The sequence below is a fragment of the Trachinotus anak genome, unplaced genomic scaffold (assembly GCF_046630095.1).
Source record: "Trachinotus anak isolate AG129_WGS33_773 ecotype Australia unplaced genomic scaffold, CSIRO_AGI_Tana_v1 ptg000008l, whole genome shotgun sequence".
NCBI classification, from domain to species: domain Eukaryota; kingdom Metazoa; phylum Chordata; class Actinopteri; order Carangiformes; family Carangidae; genus Trachinotus; species Trachinotus anak.
The window spans coordinates 999,032-1,024,204 of NW_027273859.1; the positions used below are offsets into that span (position 1 = coordinate 999,032).

At 40.5% G+C, this 25,173-nt stretch overlaps 1 protein-coding gene across 4 annotated transcripts; it reads left to right on the forward strand.

The window, feature by feature from the left end:
- The first annotated feature begins 1,230 nt into the window (after positions 1-1,230).
- LOC139623510 (microtubule-associated protein futsch-like) lies at positions 1,231-24,781 on the forward strand. Of its 4 annotated transcripts, XM_071481766.1 has the most exons (12): positions 1,264-1,387; positions 4,985-5,010; positions 7,972-8,108; positions 12,850-13,035; positions 13,565-13,736; positions 14,106-14,285; positions 14,411-14,533; positions 14,746-14,879; positions 14,967-14,997; positions 15,087-15,213; positions 15,780-15,855; positions 15,935-24,781. In XM_071481766.1, exons 3-12 carry the CDS (start codon positions 7,974-7,976, stop codon positions 22,214-22,216), a joined length of 7,446 nt encoding a protein of 2,481 aa, XP_071337867.1. In that variant the 5' UTR covers positions 1,264-1,387; positions 4,985-5,010; positions 7,972-7,973; the 3' UTR covers positions 22,217-24,781. The 4 variants fall into 4 exon arrangements, with proteins under 4 accessions (XP_071337865.1, XP_071337866.1, XP_071337868.1 ...); XM_071481764.1 differs by lacking the exon at positions 4,985-5,010 and having other exon boundaries at positions 1,231-1,387; XM_071481765.1 differs by lacking the exon at positions 4,985-5,010 and having other exon boundaries at positions 1,231-1,387; positions 14,749-14,879.
- The last annotated feature ends 392 nt before the right edge of the window (positions 24,782-25,173 follow it).

Here is a 25,173-nt window from a genome sequence, read left to right on the forward strand (position 1 = left end):
TTTGAGAAAAATCTAATTTGCGATAAACAGAAAAAATGGCTCTAACAACTTTATAATGTTGATAAATAAGCTATACCTCCACCACCTTCACTATCACATGTTGAATATGTTCAGTAACACAGTAGCATTCATCCTCAGTACTTTTACTTTTGATGTTTAAAGTGCTTCTTTTTTTTTTTTCAAAAATTTCTTTATTGAATTTTAAATTGTATGTTTGTGATGTGAGTGGACAGGTCCAGCACCCTCTTCCAAAAACAAATGATAAGCTAAAGTACTTTTACTGAAGTAAGATCTGGATGTAGTATTCTACATCATTGTACTGACACTTTTACTTGGGTAAAGTATCTCAGTACTTCTTCTACCACAGCCTGACAGTGACCTCGTCACAGGTTTGTACAGGTGTCATAAAAACTGTGTTACACATACACACAGTGTGTATTGTCATATCATGAACTCTGAGAAGTTTAACATTATAACTCTGGACCAAAAACAGAACTCAGACTTGTTTCAAACAGAGTCCAGTTGTTTGTGGTGGAGCCAGGAGGTCATGAATCAACTTCAGGAAACACTGAAGACAAACCTGGATAAGGGCGTAGCAGGAAAACCAGAACAGAGGAACAGAGGAAAGAGACAGAGGACCTGAAGCACAGATAAAACCAGGATCAGACAGATTCAAAGACAACTTGATGAGAGTCAGCTGAACAGAGCACCACTGAGAAGGGCTCGGGTTTATACACTGTAGGCTTCAGGTGGAGGTGATTGGTGGCAGCAGGTGCATAGGTGAACAGGTGGGAGGAGGAGGGAACTAGGTCACTACACACACACACACACACACTGGGATTGAGGGAGGAACACAGCTGGACCCTGATTCAATACACTCATTCACTCCTTCAATAACACAAAACAAACACATGACTGTATAAAAATGATCTGGCTGCTCTGTTTATTTGTGGCTGCATTATTTCATCAGGTCATAGACACTATTCAGTCCGTGTTATTATTATTATTATTATTATTATTATTATTATTATTATTATTATTATTATTATTATTATTGTTGTTGTTGTTGTTGTTGTTGTTATTATTAAAAGTTTGTTCCACACATGAATGTGTACAGGTGGACAGGTGGACAAGTGGTTACTGTCACCAGGTAGACGCAATACTATGCAGATGCTGATGTTCCAGAGTCTTGCTCTCACGGTCTGAGGGTTACAGCGTTAGACTGGATTACAGTTTAGTTACATAAGGCAGTTGCTCTGGATTGGTGGTTTGTATCGAGCATGCGCACAGCGACGCACATAACAACATCATAACCCAGTCGGAGTTTACAGGACTGACAGTGAACAGAGTTTTTGAGCAAAAGAAATGATTTCTATGAAAAGTGGAGGTGAGTTTGCGTGTCCTTGCTGCTTGGCGCGCCGCGGCTCTGTGTGTGTGTGTGTGTGTGTGTGTGTATGTATGTATCTGTTGTAGTTAGTGGCTATTTTCCCTGTGCACTTACGGGATTAGGGGCATCTGATGGAGCAGAGCGTGCAGGTGTAGATGAACTATATCCGGAGCCGCTGCACCTATAGCCGGAGGCGACGCGCCAACACAGTGACGGCGTTTTTACCGGGAACAAAATGTTCCGGGTCCAAACCTGAATCTCCTGCTGTCAATACACAGTGCTGTCAGTGAGGTCATCTACCGACCAGCACAGCCTGTATTTGTTGTATTTCTCAGTCAGTCTACTGATCAGACTGTCGAGGCTCTAAACCCGAACCTCACTGAGACCTCAGGTAAAGGGGCAGACTGAAGACCTGAAGTCTGCAGGTCTCAGGTCTGATGAAAACGTTTAACTCCTATTCCCTGCTACTTCATCTGCACGCACACACTGTGCTTATATCTCTATGAGGACACTCTGTGACGTAACACGTCCTCTGACCTTAAGAAGCTAAATTCCTGACCTAACCCTGATTCTAACCTGAACCTGAAACCAGGTCCTAACCCTCCAACAGCCCCACACGTGTGTGTGCATGTGTTTTCAGTCTTTGTGTCTTACTGAAGTAAGAAGTAACACTGTTGTCCTGTTATGAGTTTGATCTATTCTTTCACTCAGGTTTATCAAAGTATTGACTCACATGTGATTCTGGGCTCTGAGTTTTTAAAACGGGCACACAGCGCAGCCTCCTACATGTTTCTATGTAGCTCTTCTTATCAGAACATCATGTACCACAAGTGACACATTGTGTCCTTGTTCCAAATGAGATCTCAGTGATGTTGTGTCCGTCTGTTGTCTGTGTCTAAGACAAAACAACCCATCAGAAAACTTTATCATACCTTATAATAATAATAATAATAAATTACAACAGGTTAATGGTCAAACTGGTCTGTAAACACAGTGAACATGCAGACTCATTGTTGGGGGCAATATAACCTCAGGAATGAAGCTAAAACAGTTACAAAATCTTAGGCTTCATCAACCGCTAAAATCGTGATCATCGGTGTCTCTCTAAGTCTATGCACTGGCCCTTTAAGAAGTTATATGTGATGTCATCATGTTACCTGACTTCATCAGTGAGTGAGGACTTGTCACCAACCTGTGAAGTGAGTTTTGTGTTTGTAGATTAAGCCTTCATTTAATGTCAGTGATATCTAAGAATAGAACAGTGAGTGAGCGGTCATGTGACTGTGCGTTAATGAGTGTTAATGAGTGAGCGGTCATGTGACTGTGCGTTAATGAGTCAGTGATCGTGTGACTGTGTGTTAATGAGTCAGCGGTCATGTGACTGTGTCATGTGACTGAGTGGTCATGTTACATCTGGGTGACTAAATACCACTAACTCTTAACTCTGCTGTGGTTCAGGTTTTGTTGATGGACCTCACCTGAGTTTTTCCTTCCTCTAGTATCACACCTGGTTTTTACTTTCTGTACCAGGTAGGGGAGCCAGAATCCACATCAGTGAGGCTGTGCTGACTAAAATGAACCTTATATAAATAGCAGTATATCTGGCCCTGTACATTCACAGGAAAACCTCCCGGTCATCTGATATTCACACAGAAGGAATTAAAGGTAAATCATCTGTTTTCATTGTAGGAGTTTAAGTGAAAACTGATGAAAAACATCTGTAGCTCCTCTGTGACTGTGCTGTTAGTGTCAAAAGTGAATTTCATTTAGGTGTTGGAGCCAGCGATGGTGGCTTTGCAGCCATTTTGAAACCACTGTCCTCCACCAATCACAGAAATGTTGGATACGCTTATTTTTTAACGCCTCATATGAAGCAGTTAGAATCAGCACGGAGCTCAGTGTGGAGCTGAAACGTCTGGTTTATAGACAGAAGTGGTATTCACTACTCCCTGCCCTCAGGGAGCACTGGGCCCACTTTCACCAGATCCATGCATCTACACAAGAACACACACGCAGCCAGTTGCCAGGTTTTTCTCCCTCTTTCTCATTCTCGCAAAAGACAGACTGGATTTTCTGTTTGGCTGGTGATGCTGAGTGTGTGGGTGTGTGAGACATGGCAGTACATAATGGATGCAGGGCTGCATGTTTGGACAGTGCTGCTGTTAAATAAATTTGGCGATTGTGAATGAGTCACTGAAAACTGACCTGCAGCTGTTTGGATATTTCTGACCCAGAAATGGTCAAATATGTGACATAAATGTTAAACTGTAATTATAATATACATACAGTCAGTTATAGTTCAACAGACTAAACAGTGATGACTGTCGCAGCTTATGTTGTGAGCTGTAGCTATGTTAGCCTCAACAATATAATGTTAGCTTAAACAAGCTAACTTTACTAAACATGCTAACATTAGCTTAGCCTGTGTGAAGGTTGTGTGTGGAGTGTAGCTACAACAGATCACAGGTCACAGACAGTAACAAACATGTTGACAACATGTTGTTGGTGTCTTCAGCTACTGAAACCATATTTAAGTGTCTGTAACTTCTACCTCTGGTGGTCTCTCAATCAAAACAGTCTTGTTTAACAGTGATGTCATGATAGCGTGGGATTGTCTTCACCACCATTGTCCTTAGCTTCTCCTGGTTTGGATTTGTTCAGTGTCAGTGGTTCAGGAGGTTTTTCCCAGGAGCTGAATTATCTAGAGAGGTCTCCTCTCCACAATAAACGCTGATTATAACTGTTAAAAGCACTGAAAGCAGATTCACATTCAAAGTCAGTGTTTCACCGACACTGTACGGAGGATATCGGGGAAGGGTTGGGAGTTTAGACTGCTAATCTAACTAACTGCTAATTTATGATAAAGACCTTCAGGAGGTTTTTACTTGCAGTCGAATTATCCGCAGAGATGTCCTCTCCATAACAAATGGATCAGGGGATCAAAACTAGGAGAAACATCAATGCTGCAAGGTTTTAATGTAATTAACTTAATGTAATTTTAAATTATGTTCACCAAAAATGTAAAATTAGACCACTTTACATAATTGAGGCACAATTACATTCCTTAGTTTTGTAAAGGCATACTACCCTGACTAACTGACACTAACTGACCATAGTAACTCACTCACTCTGCCTTCGTGCGCACGATGTGAGAGGAGCATCATGGGAATAAATGACAACAGATTTGTAGATATTTCTGACTTTGCTGATGGTGGTCTGAAGACTTGTCTGTCTTCAAAAGAAATTCAAGTGTGATACGATGATGATGATGATAATGATGAAGGACACGGCCCAATTTAACCCCTGTAAGCCACTGATGGAGTGAGGCAGGTAGATGAGAGGTTCAACCAACGTCAATATGAAGAAATGGTATGGTCCGCTTCAGGGGGGTCTGAAATCGTATTACAAGATCCAAACATGAATATGGGATATATACTGTAATATTTACAGTGACAGGTAAGAAGGAAATATAAATGTTTCAACCCCCAAACTGTTGTTTTTACCTCTTTTTGGGGGGTCCAAGTCTTAATCGGGGGGTCAGACACTCAAATGAAATGGAGCCTTACCATGATTAAAATCACTATTTCTCTGTTTTAGGAATTGATGGAAACATTTGGGATAAGGTAAGAACATAACTCAGTAACATAGGTCCAGTCATTTGTAGACATTTGAATGTGGAAAACTTTCATATTATAACTTGAAAACTTTTCAGTGACTTGTTTGGGTCACAAATTTTTGTGTTTTTGTATTGATTGTGGCACAGACTCAAGCCATAGCCCAGCCCCTCCCCGAAATCCCCCGCCTCCGAGCCATATCACACATGGGGTGTACATGTGAACATTAGAAACCTCCCTTTAGACTCATTTATTCAAACTGACATGTTCAACAGAAAATGGCACCAGTGAAAAGGCCTTACAAACACAACTGTAACTCTGTGTGTGTGTGTGTGTGTGTACATCACAGCTGAACAGTACTCATGTCACTGTGTGGCGTGTGTGTGTACATCATTTGATTCTTATGACCAAAGTTAAGTTTGATAAAGTCAGTTTTTTATTTTTATTCCTGCTGTTAATTTACAGTATGATGTAGAACAATTTTTTTATGAAAGTTGCTCCAACTGAAAAACATGTTTTGCTGTTGATTTGAAACAGACTTCTCAGCATGTGGCTGCCTGCAGTTTGGTTTAAATTAAAAACAGTTTGACTGGTTTTTAATTGACTTGAAGCCAGAGGAAAGTGCTTTGACATGTTAGCCGTCTTAGCTTCAGATGCTCATTCACTTTCACTGAATCTAAATCAAAATAGCTCTACCTGTGCCTGTTCTCTAAGAACATTAATAAATAGAAAAAGTCAGAAGACACTAAAGTTGGCTTTTAATTTTAACTGAAGCTAAGTTTATAAGGTAATTTGCACATCTTATTAGTCTTCGAAGAGATCACAGAGGATTAACTGTGGCAGGTGGCCTGGATTGGATTACCTCCTTCTTCAGTTCAAGTTTATCCTACAAAGAAACTATGACCTGAACACACCACTGTATGGTTTAGAAAGAAGCATGTGAGCTTTGGGTTTATCTGGTTGGGGTGTTTTTGAGGATATCACTGTGAGATTGACCATTCATTAATTTATCACTGCAATCATTTTTGCAAACAAGCATTTAATTTTACCATGACTAAAGGTAAGATACACGTCAACATAAAACACCTCAATGACACAATTTGCATTAATGAAATGACAGAACAATTTTGTAATTGTACTGTCATTTCATTATGACTAATGGGGTGCTATGATAGGTTAATAAATTATTTACTAATGCTTTTTAGATGAGTTATAGGACATGAAAAAAAGTTTATTCAGTTTTAGAAAATGGCTGCAGGCATAACAATTACAACCCTTTTTTAATGACTTGTTAACATGCACTCGTGCAGAGTCCGTTCAAAATGATGTTCACAGTTTATATGACATCATTATTTATGGCATTCGTGACAGACGGTGCTGCTGTTCAGCAGCCATACAGCTTAGTTATTTTTTCCTTGTGCTACAAAGTTACATTTGCATGTAAAGAAACTAAAATTGGCTTTTCAAACTCATTAATTTCTATTGTACTTCCCCAGAACTCCAGAAGTTCTTTCACTTTAGATCTATTTGCATCGTGTTTGTGTTGGTGCTGCTGCAGTCCCAACAAGTCCTGGAAATCACAAATATTGTCCACACAGAATATGTCATAGAGCCAGGAGGGCTGCTGCATCTCATTTCAGTAGCTCTTTGAAATGTGGCTAAGCAAGTGTGTTATGTGACAGCAGCTGTACATTAGAAACTAACTCCACTGAGAACTATGAGGTACAGTGCTTTTTAGTTGGGGTTAGGTTACTGTATCAGACCCTCTGAACTAGCTTAGAACATCCATCCTAGTTATTTATGAAACAACTGTGTAAGATGTTTGACTTTCAGATCAAACTGTCCCACATAAAGCTACTCGTCATTCAGTGAGAGCAAACACCTGGAGGGTAACCCAAACACCTAACCCTACAATTTTCAAGTTCCTTTAGTCAGACTATGTTAATGCATCAGCATCAGCACTGAACTGTTGACCTGTGAAACAGTGAAACTGTCAAACAAAATTTGCTGGGAGCTGACAGGAAGATGTCAATATTCTATAGTTTTCTTCTTGTCAATAACACAAACTGTGTGTGTGTTAAATCCTGATATATCTTCTTCCTCTGCAACATAGAGCTCCGCTGTTTCTAGAAACTATTTAAACACACACTGTCCTGGTGCCCCAAATACTCACTAGAGCACCAAATGTTGATTAATCTGCTGCTGAAAATAGTCCCCCACAAATGCACTATTTCCTCCTGTTCGAGTGATGTTTGTTTAAAAGCTGCAGTCAGCAGCTGTTTTAGTAAATTACTGAAACATTATAAAAAAAACTGAAATTATATATTTATAAGCTTGCTGGTTTTGTTCTTTTGATGGGATTTGTGAACAATAAGAGAATTAGAGAAAAACACCAGCCTTCCTCCTAGTGCTGCCTAGGAATTGGCCAGTCAAAGTGATTTCATTGTGTGATCTGTTTTACTCATCTTTCATAACAAGGTTAAAGATCATGTGAGTTTTTATCTGTTGCCATCTCTGTCACTGTGTCTGTTTGTCTTTGCCTTCCACATGACTCCACAGTCACAGGTATCTCGGTGTGTTAATGGATGGCAGTAATGGATGAATAATACTAACACCTATGGGTATTAGTATCATTATTTTCATCATTACAATCAACAATCAACAGTATATACAGCTGATCCTTGTCCCTCTCTCTCATTTTCCTACACCCTACCCCACCTCACCGCTCCTCTAAACCCAACTGATCCAGGCAGACTCGCCCACCCTGAGCCCACTTCTGTGGGAGGTTTCTTCCTGTTAAAACAAGTTTTTCCTCCACCCTGCTGCTCTTTGTGGGAACTGTTGGTTTTTCTCTATAATAAAGTCAGGTCTCGACCTGACCCTGTAAAGAGCTTTGAATAAAATTGAATTGGATTGAGCTGAATGGGGGTCACTGCTCCTTCTCTCTTTTGTCTGTTGTGTGTTGTGTAGGTATGAAGTTCCCTGTGGATCTCCTGGCTAATGTTGGTCTGGAAGAACTGGAAGAGTCAGCCCACAACTACATGAACAACCTCCTCTACAGCAGCCCTGATTCTCCTGAGCACCTCACTGTCTCTGACTCTACCCAGGTAAAACACAACACCTGCCCTGACTCACTCCTGACTGGGCCATCCCCTCATTTAGGGACCTTAAAAGTCAGCAAGCGAAATCTAATGTCTAAAGATAAGACATTAGATTAGAAGTCTCACAATTTTGTATTCTATTAGTGGATATACTTCAATGTACGTATACTCATGAGGCCCCAGCCTACTCGTCTAACGCCGCTATGATGCCCCTCTCACTGGACTTGGCAGCACCTCCACCACCTGCGGATACCACTCAGGTGATCAGCCAGCCAACTACAAGGAAGGAGCAAGTGGTCCCTGGCAAAATCCTCTTCCTCTTCTCGCCACAGGCTGCTGAAGGAGAATGTGATCAAGAGAAGTTCTGGAGGTCTTATTCCTCTGGACACAGTGGGGAATCCCTCTGCAAAGATGGGTGCTGCTGCTTCAACATTACAGCCCCGATGACCAATCAATCATAGCCATTAATGTGATGTGTATTTAGGTTGCTGAAGGCAGCCTGCTGTGCCCTGATACAGCCCAGACCACTTCTCCCTGACTACTCTTCTCCCTATGAACAATGATTATTGGGAGGCTCCTAAACTTCCTAAACATTGTGGGAACAGTGATTTTGTTTCCGGGCCCCTTCCCACAGTAGTTCGAGGCTGTGGTTGTTTCAGCAGACTTCTTCATACTTGGCTGCAGCTCACCTGCAGAACTCATAACGTGGGTCTCATCAACAATATGCAGCACATGGTGCTGTCTCACCCATATGACTGACTGTTGAAATCACACACAGCGCTCGGAAACGCCCTCTTTCTCTGGGAGCTCACTTCCTGAACTGAACACTAGCCCACCCTGCTGACCATTATAAAGACCAGTACTGAGAGCCCATCCCATTTAATCTCTGTGACAATCCAGAGAGCTGTATCATCCCTGTTATAATCGGTAATCAACCATGCAAATTACCAGCACTGGGAGGGGTGAATTGCCAAAACATTCGATGACTGGTATATATGTTAACCCGCGTGATTTTAATATCCACCTGCGCTGTCCAGGTAAACCTACAACAAAAGATATCATACGTGTCCTGTTTATTCTTTTTGCCTCCTCTGGCATGTAGCCTCATTCTATCATACAGCTTCACTATTGACAATCTCAACATTGAAGATTATTCTCTCATCATAAACCCTTTGTATTCAGTGCCACCTTATCTAGTTTTCTGCCCAGAGCCAAAACATCTGGCTCCTACTCTCTCCATATAAATCCTCTCAATGCATCTCAGTTTGCCGAAGCATATCAAAGAGAGGCCATCACAACCTCCATCTCTTCTGCTGCAGAGCCTCCTCTGAGGCCAGATAAAATAATTTCTGTCTTCCACTCCTGCTTAGCTGTCCTACCCCTATGGCCCCTCAAATATCAACATCCCAAACTCAAAACCTATCAGTGGCTGGATGATTCGACCCGCTCCCTTAGGCCTGTCAAAGAGCTGAACAGGGATGGAAAAAAGATCACCTCTCAGTTTCACTAGAAATATTTAAAAACGATCTTGCTGATTTCCAAACAGCAGCCAAGAAAGAAACAGGACAACAGGTTACTCTGTCCGAGTTTAGAAATGCTGTTATGGACATGAAACTCACTACTACGTTGTTCCCTCACACATCAGAAATGATGCCTTTGACACACTTGGCTCTAGTGTTCAACTCATTATCACCTCATCCTCAGCCTCTGGCTCTGTCCCCACAGGTTTTAAACATGCAGTTGTCCAGCCTCTGTTCAAAAATCACAACCTCAATGTTAAATGTCTAAATAAATATCAACCCATCTCTAAATTGCCTTTCATCTCAAAAATATTGGAAAAATTGTCCTGTCACAACTGCAGCCATTTCTGAAGAGCAACAATATCCCAGATTGATCCCAATCAGGGTTCACAGCCTCCACAGTCCTGTTAAAGGTCTGTTAAAGTGACCAATGACCTCCTGTTCACTGTTGACTGGGAAAAACGCCATCCTCATTCGATTAGATCTGAGTGCTGCCTTCGATGCAGTCGAACATGACATCCTTTTTAAAACAATCTCGAACAGTGGGTCGGTGTTAAGGATATGGCACCTAACTGGTTCAGATCCTATCTGAAACACAGGACATTCTCAGTGCTTATTGACCTGTCACCTATGGGGTCCCTCAGGGTTCAGGTCTCGGGCCAGTTGTTTTCAGCCTGTACATGCTCCCCCTTGGAAACATCATCAGAAAACATACCATCTCAGTCATTTCTATGCTGATGATTCACAACTGTACCTCCTTCTAAAATCTACCAATTCCCTCCAACCTCTCCCAGACTGTCTCAAAGACATTATGGCCTGGATGACAAACAACTTCCTTCAGTTAAACAGCAACAAAACCATAGTATTTATATTTGGTCCCTCTAAATCCAGAAGCCTACTTGCAAGTAAACTAGACCAACTTTTCCCATATGTTAAGCCTCGTGGAAAAAAAAACTGGTGTAATCCTTGACTCAGAGCTCTTCCTTGATAAACACATCACCTCTGCTGTTAAAAGTCGTTACTATCAGTTAAGAACCATCTCCAACCTGAAACTGATTCTGTCCTTCAGTGATATGGAGAAAGTAACACCTCGTCTAGACTGTTGTTATTCTGTGTACTTAGGCCTTCCTCAATCTTCACTATCTCACTTACAGTCGGTCCAATATGCAGCTGTAAGGATGTTGACTGGTACTAAAAAGCACAAGCTCCTCACCCCAGTCGTAGCCTCCCTTCACTGGCTTCCTGTTCACTTCAGAATTCAATTTAAGACCCTGCTGATGACCTTTAAGGCCCTTAATGGCCATGCTCCACTTTACATCATGTTCAGGCTCCACCTTATATCACAGATCTCATCCACTGGTACTCAGCTCCTGGTCCTCTCAGATCTCAACGCTCCTCCCTCCTGGATGTCCCATGATCACATCTAAAACTAAAAGGTGACAGAGCCTTTGCTCTATGGAACCAGCTGTCACTTGATATCAGATGTGCTCCCTCCATCTCCATTTTCTAAAGATACATTTTTATTCACTAGTTTACTATCATGTTCATATTGTGTATTTGCTCATGGTTTTCTTTTTTTTGTTACTATGTTTATATATCTCTCTTACAGTAATAGCTACCCACTTTCCTTGTATTTATTTATTTATTTATGTATATATGTATTTATATGTGCTTTTCTTTATTTTAATTGTCCCTTCTACAGCACTTTGGCCAGCTGACTTGACTTGACTTGACTCATGAGTCAAAATGCTGTTATGGCTTACACTACAGAATAGAGTTGTTCCAATTCTGACACTTCTGAAATGCCTCTGATACTGCTTAAAATATTGGGTTGGGAATCAGCAATTATGAAGTCTATACCCAATACCACACAATGTATTGATAAACTTTATAGTTTCACACCCAGACAAAATGGCAGTTTCCCCAGAAATCGATTCTTCCTCACTGCTCTAAGACAGTAGCCTACACAGGGAGTTGCACTGTGCGGCAACCGACAGCCATTGTTATGGAGCATTGATCACTATGTGAAAACTTTTAAGAGCTGTATACCACTAACCCTGTATGGATGTGGTATGATTGCTGCCGTTATATGGCTCAGCTCAGGCCCTTTGTAAAACATGCATGAATGCCAGAGAAACCTCTCACAGTGATCACAATGATGTCAAGCAAAGACACTGAGTTTGATGGTAGGTACTGAAATACAGGTACACCTCCACTGAACTCAGATTATGTCGTATTAATTAGCCTATCAGAAGCTTCTAAAGCCATGACATCATTTACTGGAATTTTCCAAATTGTGTCGAGGCTCAGTGAACTTACTGCATGTAAACTTCTGACCCACTGGAATTATGACATAGTGAATTAAAAGTGAAACAATCTGTCTGGAAACAATTGTTAAAAAAATTACTGTGTCATGCACAAAATAGATGATGACCTTAGTGACTTATCAAAACTTGACTTCATAACACCAAATCTGTGGAGTGGTTAAAATGTTTTAATGACTTCAACCTAAGTGTATGTAAACTTCAACTGTATAGACACAGGAGGTGAGTAGCAGCTTATTAAGACCAAGCAGTCACATTCACCAGAAGCAATATCTACAGTGCATTCAGAAAGTTTTCAGACCCTGTCACTTTCTTACATTTAGTTGTGTAGCAGCCTTATACTAAAAACATTTGAATTCATGTTGTCCCTCATCAATCTACTCTCGATACCCCACAATAATGAAGTGAAAACAGAATTTTAGATTTTTTTGTTAATTTATTAACAAGGAAAAACTGAAATGGTAGATTCATCAGTAAAAAATGATTCTTGTAAGGATGTATACTTTCATGAAAATTGAGGTTTAAGACAAAATGATGCATGAATATAAAAATCTCATGGCCTTACAAATCAGACATAATTCTGTATAAATTCTGTAGAAGGTAGACAAAAGTGTAATACCTATTGTTTTTTGTTTTGTCTGGGGACGCCCTTTTACACATGGAGGAACACAATAAAAGCAACATTAAAACACTACCTCCAGTATACTGCCTTATCTCTGCATATAAGAAAAAGCTGATAAAATTATAAATTATAAAATTATAAATATGGCCCTTGGATTCTGTATAATAAATTAAAACCAGGGATGTAACCTGAATTTTTTTTCAAGATCAGCATATCAGTGAAATCCTTCACATGATTGAAGACTGTGCACTGGACCACTGTGCCGTCTACTCTGTCCTCAGGTCACCATAAACATTTCCAGCGTGGGCTTCATCCCTCTGTATGGATTCAATGATAAACAGAAGATCTTGGCCCTCTTCTCTCCCAGGGACCCATTCATTGCAGTGGCTCTGTACCTGCTGGACCAGTGGTGGACAGTAGACGATATTCTCAAGACGGCAGATGCTGCTCGAGATGGAGCTCTGGAGGTATCAGGAGATGCTTTATCAGCTAGGAAATCCACTGTCACTATGTTCATTCATTCTAATCAGAAACCTGCTGCTGTCAGCCTTGGGCTGACAGAGAGGTTGTTTTGGACCTGGGGCTGTTTGGTTTTTAAATCAAAAGAGCTGAATCGAGGTACAGTCCAGGAAAGCTAAGGTCCACCTGAAAATGGCTGTTTACTAGACTCAGTAAACAACAACACCACAATGTCATATCAGATGTAAAAGACACTTGTGAAGTTTATGTTAAATGTCAATATTTATATATTTAGTGATATTAAACACATTGACAGTGACATTTGCTAGTGAAAGAGAATGACTACTTTAAACCTAAAGTGAAAAACATGACATGCAGGGAAGATTCAGGCCAGTCGGGAGTCAACTCTGCGACTGCCTGCTAAGAGCATCTTGCGCTCACGTGGTACGCGCCCAAATCACTCGACTACTGGGCAGCCCCCAGAAACTGGGTACTTTTATATTAGGAGTAACATGTTTTTCTATGTGTGTCCCTCAGGTGAAGACAGTTGGAGAAAGAATCGTTCTATACATCCTTAATCGTGTCATCTATAGAGCTAAGGAGATGAGCTCTGAGGAGCTTCCCTTCCTCTGCCATAGAGAAAAAGATTATGCAAAAATCCTGTGGAGTAATGGAGAAGCTGTTGGCTTTTATTCAGTAAAACCCTCAGGTAATTTATGTGAAGTTAAATACATTTATCTCCATAAAAATACAGCAGGGTCCAAAAATATGGGAATGTGGTCTCAGACTTTTGAACCCTGCTATGCCTCAAATGTTATTTTGTTCTTTGGTGTCTAGTTTGCTTCCATTTGGTGTCTGTTTTGAAGAACAATCAGATTTTTGAAAAAATTCAGAACTGTCTCCTTCTGCTAAATCTGCTTACTGCTCAGTTGTTTCAATCACTGTGGTGTTGGAAACTATTCATCCAAAAAGTATTTAATAGCTTTGAATCCATACAAGGCCTGCTTTAAACCATAATCTGTTGGTTCATCCCTTCTGACGGTGTCCTCAACTTTGTGCTTCTTCCTCTCTCTTGTAGGCAGCTTATGTAACTCTTTTTCAACCAGAACCTATCAGCTCCCTGTTATGGACTCCACGTATGTTAGAAAATGTCAGCGTGGTAAAGGCTTTGGCCTTCAGATGCTTGAGGACTTTGTGCTCAGTTTCAAAGAGGACTGCCTGGGGTTGAGGTATCCCCTCACAAAATCCATGTATAAAGGTACACAAGTCTACATATCTTATTGATTTGTGCAGTATGAATCTACTTTCTCAAAGTCAGCAGTGTTTGTGCTTGGTATAAACAGTATATTACTATAAGTTTCATGAACTCCTCTTTGTTCCTAGTGTGTGAGAAGTACCTGTGTCAGTACCCAGGAGACATAGACCTGCTGTGGGAGGTGGAGAGCATAGGTGCACCCAACCAGAGGACCAATATCGCCAGCAAGATCCAGGCAATGGATCTGGGTGGTAAGGAAGAACAATACCTGTGCTATAGAGCTAGAAATATATATTGGTCGGGACCAATATAGATCTGACATCATATAGATTGTATTTTCAGTCATCTTAAAATTCTGAAATGTTCAAATTCTGTAAAGTGCACTGCAAAATGATTCGACTGATTTTCTGTTAGTGGACTTTTGTAAGCAATGAAATACTGCATGTCTTATTCTGTTTCTCAGCAGTATCCAAGAGTCTCTCATTCACAGAGGAATCACTTGTGATTACTGAAGTGACTGAAAAGACTGCGGAGAGGGAAACACTTACCACACAAACAAAAGAAGCTGGATCTATGGAGTGCACAGTAGAAATTGTGGTGAATTGTTATTTTTTCCAATTTGAGAAACATTTATTTGAAACATAAATAATTTCTACAAGTAAAAGCAATCTCTTTGATTTATAGGAGGAAGTGACAGTACTGAGAGCCACCAAAGGTGAGCATTTCGTCATTTTAAATCTACACTGTAAACCTTCCCTTAGATTGCGTATTAATGTATGTATCATTTAATCTAATCATGGACAGTTTCGGAGGCTGAGGATGTGGCTGTTGCATTGCGGGGTAGAAGTAGTGGCTCAAAACGAAGGAACATCTCAGAAAAGCCTCAAGAGAACAAATCAGAAAAAGTCTGTATTAAGGATACAGTAATCAGGTCTGTATGAATTAAGGGATATGACTCCTGAAAACGTCATAAATGCACTTACATTAGAAAATTAACAATTTCCATTTTAGGTGCTTTCGAATATGAGTCAAATGTCAATGTCTTGTGTTGTAGCTATTTGACCATTTCAACAATGAGGGCTCTATTTGGATGACCAGTACAAAGTGTGTTGGTCTCAGAGGGTTAGGGTTAGGCTAATGTGAACCTATACTTTAAGAGTCTGCTCTACTTAAGCTGTTCAAACAAAGCAAAGTGGTTTGGGGCATTGCAAATAAAATAGTATATTGTAAAGTAGATTCATACATTGAAAAGGCAACAGGTCAATCAGTAAAAAAAACAATTACAAATACAATGAAGAGAAAAGGGGCAAATTAATTCCTGATACCAAACAAGTTTATGTTATGTCATGACTGGCAAGAAGGCATTTTATCAGAATATAATTTTGATTGGTTTATTTTTGCATCCTCTCATAGATAATCTCCTATGTGTTCTCACACCATCAAACACTTACATTATATAATACTTAAAATTAACAAGTGATATTCAACATCCCTTAGAATCGAGGATATTGAACCAGAAACCCCCAGACAGCAACAAGTTTCTGTACATGTCTCTGAGTTGGAGCAGACTGAGGTGTGTGTATAAGCAAATTCTTATTAGCGTGCTTGTCTTCATGACTGGTACAGCAACTTGTTTTTATATTTCTTTTTAGGGTATGTTCAGTGTGGCTGCTGAAGAAAAAGGCGAGGACGTAGTTCATACTATACCTGAAGATGAATCAGTTATGTTGGACAAACCCGCCACTGTCCCACTCTCACAAGACCTAAAAGAGGCTGATGTTATAGCTGCACTTATGACTGAGGTGCCACAAGTAGAAGATGATGTCATACAAGTTATGAAAAATGACTCACAGGTAATAGTTGAGAATGTGGCATCAGAAATTGAGGAAGCAGAGGAAGAGTGTCAGAAGGAAGACACTGAAGTATTGGTATCCTCTGAAAAACCTTTAGAAGTGCACAAGAAAGCAGAAACTCTGGATAAAGTAGGAGAGGGAACTGAAATTAAGATTTCTGATGAAAAGTCAGAAGAAGTAATTACTCAACATGAGTTAAGTCTATCAACACATACAACATCAGAGGATGTTGAAGCTGAAAGAACAGTAAAAACTGTTGTAGAGGTCATAAAACTTGTACAGAACGAAACCCACAGACAGAGTTCTCAACAGCACAGCAAGTCACAGGATACAGCCCAGGACAAAGGGAGAATTTTGAGACGAAGAACTGTTTCGAACACCCCCACACCTAAATGCAAATATACTAGACACAGCCAGAACATATGCGAAGAATTAGAGAAAGAGGTTGATGAAGAGGAGAATAATGGTTCAACTGAAGTAGTAGAGGAGTTAGCTGTAACTGAGAGAAAAGAACAAGAAGACATTACCTCCATAAAAGAGGATATAGTTACTGTGGGAAACTCACCAGAGGATGAAAAGCAGCAGCATGAAGATGAACAACTGACACATGAAGAGGAGACTAAGAAAGAAGAGGGGCCTGAGCGAGGAGACAGTGTAGTGAAGAAGAGTTCTACAGCACAGACTGCACTGAAAAACAAGGAGGGAAAAATCACAGATGAATCTGGAAAAGAACAAAAGAATGAGGAAGTAGAAACATCACTGATACAGGATAAACAAGAGACCTCTGATGATGAGATAGAGGAGTCCCCTGTTGTACTGAGGAGAACTGTGAGAGGGAGACATAAGGTCAGTCCTAAACCTAACTCCAGAAAACACAGCAAAAGCTATCAAAATCAAGAAGAGCACACAGATCAAACTGGCCTCAGAAAAGGAGGTTCTGCTGAAGAGAAAGCAGATGAACAAGCAGCAGAAAAACAGAAAGAGGAACACCACAAGGTATTTTGTGAATCTGTTGTGATAGAAGCTACAATTCCAACGGTAGAGGAAGCAGCAGAGGATGTGATACTTTCAACTGAGATGAATATGGAGGAGATATGCAAGGAAGTACAGGAAGAAAAGGAAACTGAGAGAGAGACAAAGATTGTATCAGCAGCAGATAATGAGGAAGAGGCAGACGGTGTCACTGGTTCACGAACAGTAATATCTGATGAGGTTCGAGATGAGGCTGGCATCCTAGGAGCAGAGGGGCCTCAAGACAGGAACATTGGCTCTGAAATCCCCAAGCTTCAGAAAGCCACTGTCATCTTAGTGGACTTCAAAACAACTTACCATCACCTTAGTGTGATAGAGGCAGAAGAAAAAACATTTGATGGTAAGTGTGCTGCTCCGGAAATGGAACAGATGGAGCTGATAGCAGCAGAAGAGAAGCAAGGTTCTAGAGAGCCGGAAATGCCAATGTTGGAAGAGGAGGATCAAGAGAAACAGGAAAATATTACAGAAAACTCTGTGGATGCAACTGCTGAGGTAGAGACTGTGCAGAAGGAAGAGCTTGAAGAAAATAATGCTGAAAAGGAAAAGTATAAATCTGCCAGTATGGATGAGAAACAAAGTGAAGCAGAGGAAGCACCAGTTCTTGAAACAAGAGTTCTTCGAAGTGGAAGGAAGACCATAGACGCAAGCTGCAAGGCCAGAGAGAGAAGCAACCAACAGCAGAGGGAAGACAACATAGGTGAAGGTACCACTGAAAAGGAGGTGGCTGAAGCAGACGCAGGCACTGTTGAGGTTGAAGGAGAGATGGATGCAGTAACAGTAATAGTGGAGGAGAAAGAGTCAGTCTGTGAAGATACAGAAACAGATATTCCCATAGGAAATTATGCTGAAGAGGCACCAGTTGTTGATACCAGAGCTCTGAGAAGTGGAACAAAGACAGTCACAGCAACACCAACACACAAAACAAGAAGAAGAAGAAAGCAAGTGGATGAACAAGAAGCACAAAACAGTGAAGCAAGAACGCAGAGAAGGGGGAGGATAGCCATCTCAGCCACACCTAAAGGTAAATCTAGAAGTACACAAACAAATAGTAAACAAATCAGGAAAGAACAGCAAAAGGAAGAAGAGGAATCTAGAAGTGTTGAGGACACAAGGGTAGAAGAAGCAGAAATATTCAAGGAAGCAGCTGTAGAACAGACAAATGAAGAGGGAGAGGAAAAAACTGAAGAGATGGGAGCAAAGGTTATGGAGGCAGTTGCTTCTGAAAGAGAGGAAAGTTTAGAGCTAGAAATGGATGTGCAGGAACTGAAAGTTGTGGCAGAGGAAGAACAAAATGTAGAGGAGAACCAGTCAGAAGTCACTTCCAAGACATTTGCAGAAAGGGAGGCAGAGGCCTCAAGTGAAAATTACAATGATAGGAAGCCAGTCGTGGGGATTGAGGAAGTGGAATTACCACCAGCTGCTGTAATTAGATTTCTGAGAAGTGGTGGAAAGACATCAAAAGCTCCACCAAAAGCCAGAAGAAGCAGAAAGCAGGAAGATGAAGAGAAGGAGGAGGGAGAAGTATCTGCAGAAAAGAGATCTGGAGAAGAGCCTCCAGTCAAAACAAGATTTTTGAGTAGGGGAGGGAAGTCTGTTACCAGAAGCTGCAAACAACTCCAAGAGAAGACAGTGGAACTAAAGGAATCAGCGGAGGAAGCAGAGGTAGAGGAACAAGAAGCAGTTCTGGGATCAGACGAAGAACCACCAACAGATGGGGACAAGAGGAAAGCCCAAGAGGAGGATGGAGTAGAGGTGGAGAAGGGGGGACTTGTTACTGCAGAAGAAGAAGTGTCAGAGAAAGGAACAATGCCAATGACTGAAGAGGAGAACACAGCTGGAGTAACAGCTGCTGCAGGTGATTTAGTACAAGGAGAGACTGACCCAGCATTAGCCAAACCTCACAATGACTCAGCTGTATTTACACCTAGTGAAGAGGAGGCAATACTGTCAACTGAGGAGCTACAGAGTAAGGAAAAGACATCCCTGCTTTCTGACCTCCAAAGTGTGACTGTGGTTTTAGTAGACTTGAAAAAAGCCCATCATGACATCCAGGGAGAAACAGCAACTGCTGAAGAAAGTGTTCTAGTAGAAAAGACTTGTGATGCAGAAGAGGAGCAAAAGGGGGGAATAATTAAAGAGGAAGAAACAGTGGCAGAGGGACCTGTTCCTGGTTCCCCTGCAGAGATAGAAAAAACTGAGCTTGAGAAGGTTGTACTGGAAGAAGAAGGATTGGAGGAGGAAGTGGAAGATTTAGTCACAATACAGGAAAACACAGGTGAGGGGTGTGTAGAGGAGACAGAAGCTAAAATTGTTGATGATGAGGAGGAACTTAAAGTCACTGAGATGAGAAAACTGAGAAGTAGAAAATACGCAGCCAAAGCCACATCAAGACATAAATCAACAAGCAGACAGAAACAAGGCAAAAAGGAAAAGAAGGCAGCATCAGAAATCAGTGAAGATGAACCAGTAACTCATGTCAGAGCTCTTGGTGGGGAGGGTGGGTCTATCCCTGTCGCTCAAAGATGTAGAACAAGAACTCAAAAGCAACTCCAGGAAGAAAAGAAAGGAGGAGAGGGAAGAGAGGGGTCTACAGGAGTTGAGGAGAGGGAGGCAGAAGAGGAAGAGGAATATATTGAGGAGCAGCATACAACTCAAGAAATGGAGAAAGTAGAGTATATGGGAGTAGAGAAAGCAGATACTATGGCAGAGGAAGCTGTCTCACAAGATGCTCCAGAGGAGGAACAGGCTGGCACCACTGAGACAGTTGCAGATGAGAACACAGAAGCTCCAGCTAAACAAACTGCAGAAGACAGAAAGACCTCGTATGATGTTGCACAGGAAACAGTCACAACACAATATGCAGTGGAGGAGGAACAGTCAATCACCACATCTAAGGGGGCAGAGACTGCAGCTGCAGAAAATGCACAAAACACCCTGCTGATAACAAAGCATGACGAGGCAAGAGGTGTTTCTGATCAGGAGGAAGCTTCAGTGTCTGAAACAATAATTCTGAGAAGTGGTGAAAAGGCAGTGAGAGCTAAACCACGAGGCAAAGCCACTAAAAAACAAGATGATGAGGTGGAAGTGGAGGCAGCTGGAGAGAAAAGCACAGAAGAAGATGAACCAGCAGTAGAAACAAGAGTTCTGAGAAAGGGAAAGAGGTCTGCTCCTGCAACACCTAGAAATAGATCCAAAAGAGCCCGCACACAGTGTCAGCCAGAGGAGGAGACAGAAGGAGTAACAACTCCAGCTGAAGAGAGTGAAGGAGAGGAAACTAAAGCTGATGAGAATGAAAACAACAGCGATGAGAAAATAGAAGAAATGGATGATGAGGAATTTGTACCTCAGAATGAATCATTCACAGAGCAAGAGACACCCAGTACAAATAAGAGAAATATTACTGAACAGGAGGAAGCACCAGTTGTTGAACCAAGAGTTCTTAGAAGTGGTCACAAGAGTGCTGACACAGGTAAGCCAGCAGAAACAAGAGTTCAGAGAAAGGGAAGGAGAACCGCTCCTGCCACACCTAGACTAAAATCCAAAAGAGCCCATACACAGTGTCAGCCAGAGCAGGAGGCAGAAGAAGTTACTACCCCATCAGAAGAGACTGAAGGAGAGGAAGAGGTGGCAAGGGAGGAATCACCTGAGGAGAAAGGAGAGAGGGCAGAGGAAGGAGAGAAGTGGAAGGAAATGGAGGTGGAGAAAAAAGATTTGGAAGAGGTACAGGTTAAGAGTGCAGCTGGAGGAGATTCTGTTGTGGATACCTTTACGGAGGAAACAGCTGTTCTTGAAAATGAGCATAACAGCGTGGCAGCTGTGAATGAAACCAATACTGACACACTCCAAATATCAACAGCTAAAGCAGAATGGACAAACTCTGCTGAGGAAGAGGAATCCGCAGTCATAGAAAAATCTACTGTTGCTACAGAAGTAGGATCTGACACCACCACTGCTGAAGAAGAGGCACTAACTGAAGATGCTTATGCAGTGACACAGGAAGAAGCTCCAGTTATAGCAAGAGCACTTAGGAGCAAAACAAAAACTCCACACGCCACTCCTTCAGGAGGACTGAAAAGACAGAAAGACCAAGGAGTAGTGGACTCTCAGCAGCAGGAAGATGAAAACCCTGAGGATGAGAAAACACAGGAAGACGTGCATTTGTTGACTGATGATATAGTTGAATGTAGAGAGATAAATGTTATGGAACAAGCAGAAGCTAATGAAACATTATCTACTGGAGAGGAGACAAAGCCATTAGTTGAAGATACTGCAGAGCACCAGGCTAAGGAGAAAGTTGATTTGATATACAACAGAGGGCTAGAGCCAAAAGAAATGGAATCGCCAGAGGAGTCTTCCTCTGGTGAAAGTAAAGAAGATAAAACTGTGGACCCCTCAGTAGAAGGCAGAAATCTCAGAAGGAGGAAGAAAACCACAAACAAAGATGGGGACAAAGTTGAAGAAATACAACTTCCAAAGCGAAGATCCATACGAAAAAGACCAAGAATCGATTACAGAGAAAATGATGAGGAAGAGGAGGGGGGTGAGACCGAGGCAGCCACTGACAGGGAGGAAGAGGAGGAGGTGGATGAGGATGAGGATGAAGACAACAGGAAAGCTGAATGTTCTGCCAATGAACAGGTAGAGAAGCTTGAGGAAGATAATAAAAATGAAAACTTAGAGAAAGACATGGGAGCTATTGAGAGTACTAGTGAAAAGGGGGATATCCTCAATTTAGTATTAGATACAGATGAAGAGGTAGAGACAGAAGCTTTAAGTCAAGAGCATGAGGAAGATGAGCAGAATATTTCAGAGGAAGAGGTGGAGCCTATTGTGATTGACAAGAGAGTTTTAAGAGGGAGGTCAGTTCCCTCTTTAATTATAACACCCCACTCTAAACCCAGACGTCACAGTGCTAAAGTCCGAAAATCAGAGGAGTCTTTGTCTGATGAAGAAAAGAGCCCTCAGTCAGCTCAGAAGAGAAGTGTTCACAAGAGAAAAAGTACTGAGGTACCACCAACTCGCAAAGCTAAGCGTCACAGCAGAGTTTAGTGGTTCTCAATACTCTCATTGACATTGACACCAAAATACTAAAGTACAGTGCAGTCGCAAAACTGCGGAGAGGGGAATCGTGTTATTTTTTTAATGCAAGCAAGCCTTCTGTAGTGTACAGGTTCACAATGTAGACTGACAAACCACAGTATATTTGTCACTATGAATTAAAATGAGACTATGTAACGTTTGAAGAAATTTTCTGTTCAAATGTTAAAATGTTGAGCTGGGCTCCAATTGTGACATTACAAAGGATAATCGGCTCTAGATAATGAAGAATGGGATCATTCTGTAGTTGTTACTTGTGATTTACTTGTGTCCACAGTCACCTCTCTGCCAAAGTCATATAGTCTTGCTTTAAAGCCAATATGACTACAATTGAAAATATTAGCTGTAAATTTTGGCCTCCCAGTGTGGACCTTACCCAGCATGTTGCACCGGGACAAGCAAAAATCTATATGCAATGATAATCATCAATGACTCTACATAATTAGTGTGTTTCCAAACGGTCTCAAATTTAGATGTTTTAGACTGTAAATTACAAAAAACAACAAAATATTGTAAGGAAGACTTTATGTTTGGCTGAGGTGGAAAATTTGGTTTATCATTGAAAGCAAATGTGGACTGGAGTCATGACATACATGAAGCATGTGACTCAAATATCCACTGAAGAGACAAAAAATACAGAGCTGTGTTGGGTGATGAAGACATTGTAATGTTCCTCAAATTAACAGGTAAAACAAACAGAAATATTAAATTTCCAACATATTTTCTACATTTGATTACATCATCTTGTCACACCCCCTTCTTCTCTAATGGCACCTGAATTGAAAATTAGCTCCAGCTGTTTATCTTCACTCCAAATGTTTTCACAACATGGAAACTTAAATTCATTTGTGTTTTCTTTTGATTAATTTATCAAAGTTTTGTTTAGAATTTACGAATGGAAATTCACTTAAGATGCCTTTTAAAGAGCCTAAACATGGAGCAACCCTGATCTTTTATATAATTGTCACTTGGGTTTGGTAGAAACTAAACACCACGTTGCCATCACTATGTATTGTTAATCCTCAGAACATTACAGCCATGTTCAGATTGACACAATCATAATTAAAACAGTCAAAAAATCCAGTCTCCTCATTTGAGTGAGATCCAGTGACAATCTATGAGAGCACTGCATGGACTCTACTGAGCTGGTGACCCAGAGGCTCTGGCAAAAAATACATCCAGCAAAGAAATTGGACCTGACTCTACTTTTGCTGCAACATAATATCACATCATTCAAGAACACACTGCTTTATTCAACCTAATATGTCCAAGCACACACCTCTCAATATGGAGGATAAAATGATTGCTACCAAAGTTACCTTCCAGAGCTGTAAAAACACAACAATAGGACCACATTGGATTTCTTTTGGCTGCTTCCCTAAAAATCCATAATTTGTATTTTAAAAGTAATTCTTACAAGTAGTGAATTAATATTTTTATATTGTAAATATTTTCTTATGTTTCATAAAAAAATGTGAATGTCTAGTGGCTAAAGATTATGTTTTATACTTATACAGTGCATTTGGAAAGTATTCAGACCCCTTCACTTTCTTCACATTTTGCTAAATCATTTAATTTGATTTTCTCCTTGATTTTCTTCAATCAATCTGCTCTCAATATTACCACTGGAAAAAAACAGGACTTTAGAAATGTTTGCATATCTACTGGTTGGACCAGCAATACACCTCAAATGACTTAGTAACTGAGTGAGTGATGAAGTTACACCATTGTTTGAACTTTTTTTATGGCAGGAAATCCCTAAATCCAGGTGTGCAAAGTTTGTTGTGTTATATCCCATAAAACTCAAGACTGTAATCCCAGCCAAAGATGCTTCAGTTAAGTACTGAGTAAAGTCTGAGTACTTTCTTCATGTGCTATTTCACTTTTTCCTTTAATAAATTTGCAGAATGCAGACTTAAATTAAATGATTTTAGGCTGCAACATGACAAAATGTGAAATAAGTGGTCTAAGTACTTTCTGATTGCACTGAATGTATAATATTCTTGCTTTACAACCTTCTGCAGAACTCAGATCTTAATATTAATATTTTCCCTTTTAATTTTAATTTCTCTTATTTTATTTTAAGCACCTCATATGTGTTACACTATTAACTAACTTAGTAAACTAACCGTGTAGAGATGAGGATTTTGTCAAGCCATACAGCCAGTTTCCTCAGTCGTGTTTCAATCATGTGATGTTATTTAGTCAAAATTATACCTTTTGTTAATAACTTCAGTTTAAGTGTTGATTTTGTTGTTTATATCATTTGGAACTTTTGGAAGCTAGCTTTAATTTAGCTGTGTGATGTAAAACGGTAATCTTTCATAAATGCATTTTGTGCTTAATAGCATACACCATTTAAGTCAGAAGGCAATAGCAGTCATTTCATGTGAATAACTAACCCTTAACCTTTATTTTTCTTTCATTAATGTTTTCTGTGTACTAACTTTTCTCTGTAGTTATTTTTCCATGATCTGAAATTACTATTTTTATGGAAAATAAAAGTTTCTGAAGATAGTTTTTCAATTGTTTATTTGCCTCTTGCGGGGGGGGGGGGGGTCATAGTTTAATGAAATTAAGCACCAAGTGGTTGAATATTGCAACTTATGTTTTACCTAAACACAGTAGCATAGAACATTTTACCTTTTCAACATCAACCTAAACTACAGAATTGATTTTGTGTTAGCACTGCAGGAATTTATAGGAATAAAAGATTTCCACACACAGGAAATTGTCCTACTCAGTCTAGGGTCTCCCTAATGTAGTAGAGATTGTAAAAAAGCTTTAGTTTCACTTTAGTACAGAAATAGAATAAACACTTGTAAGATTAACAGTGTGTCATGATCTGTTCACAAATGTACATTCAAAAAAGGTATGGGGCAGGATTGCCTAATGACTAGCTCTAAAGA

Bases quoted from the DNA above. Each gene is read 5' to 3' on its own strand.
- LOC139623510 (XM_071481764.1), top strand. From the start codon at position 1,366: ATGATTTCTATGAAAAGTGGAG. The intron at 14,880-14,966 runs GTGAATTGTTAT...TTTGATTTATAG, and splicing joins AGTGCACAGTAGAAATTGTG to GAGGAAGTGACAGTACTGAG. The intron at 15,214-15,779 runs GTCTGTATGAAT...AACATCCCTTAG, and splicing joins ATTAAGGATACAGTAATCAG to AATCGAGGATATTGAACCAG.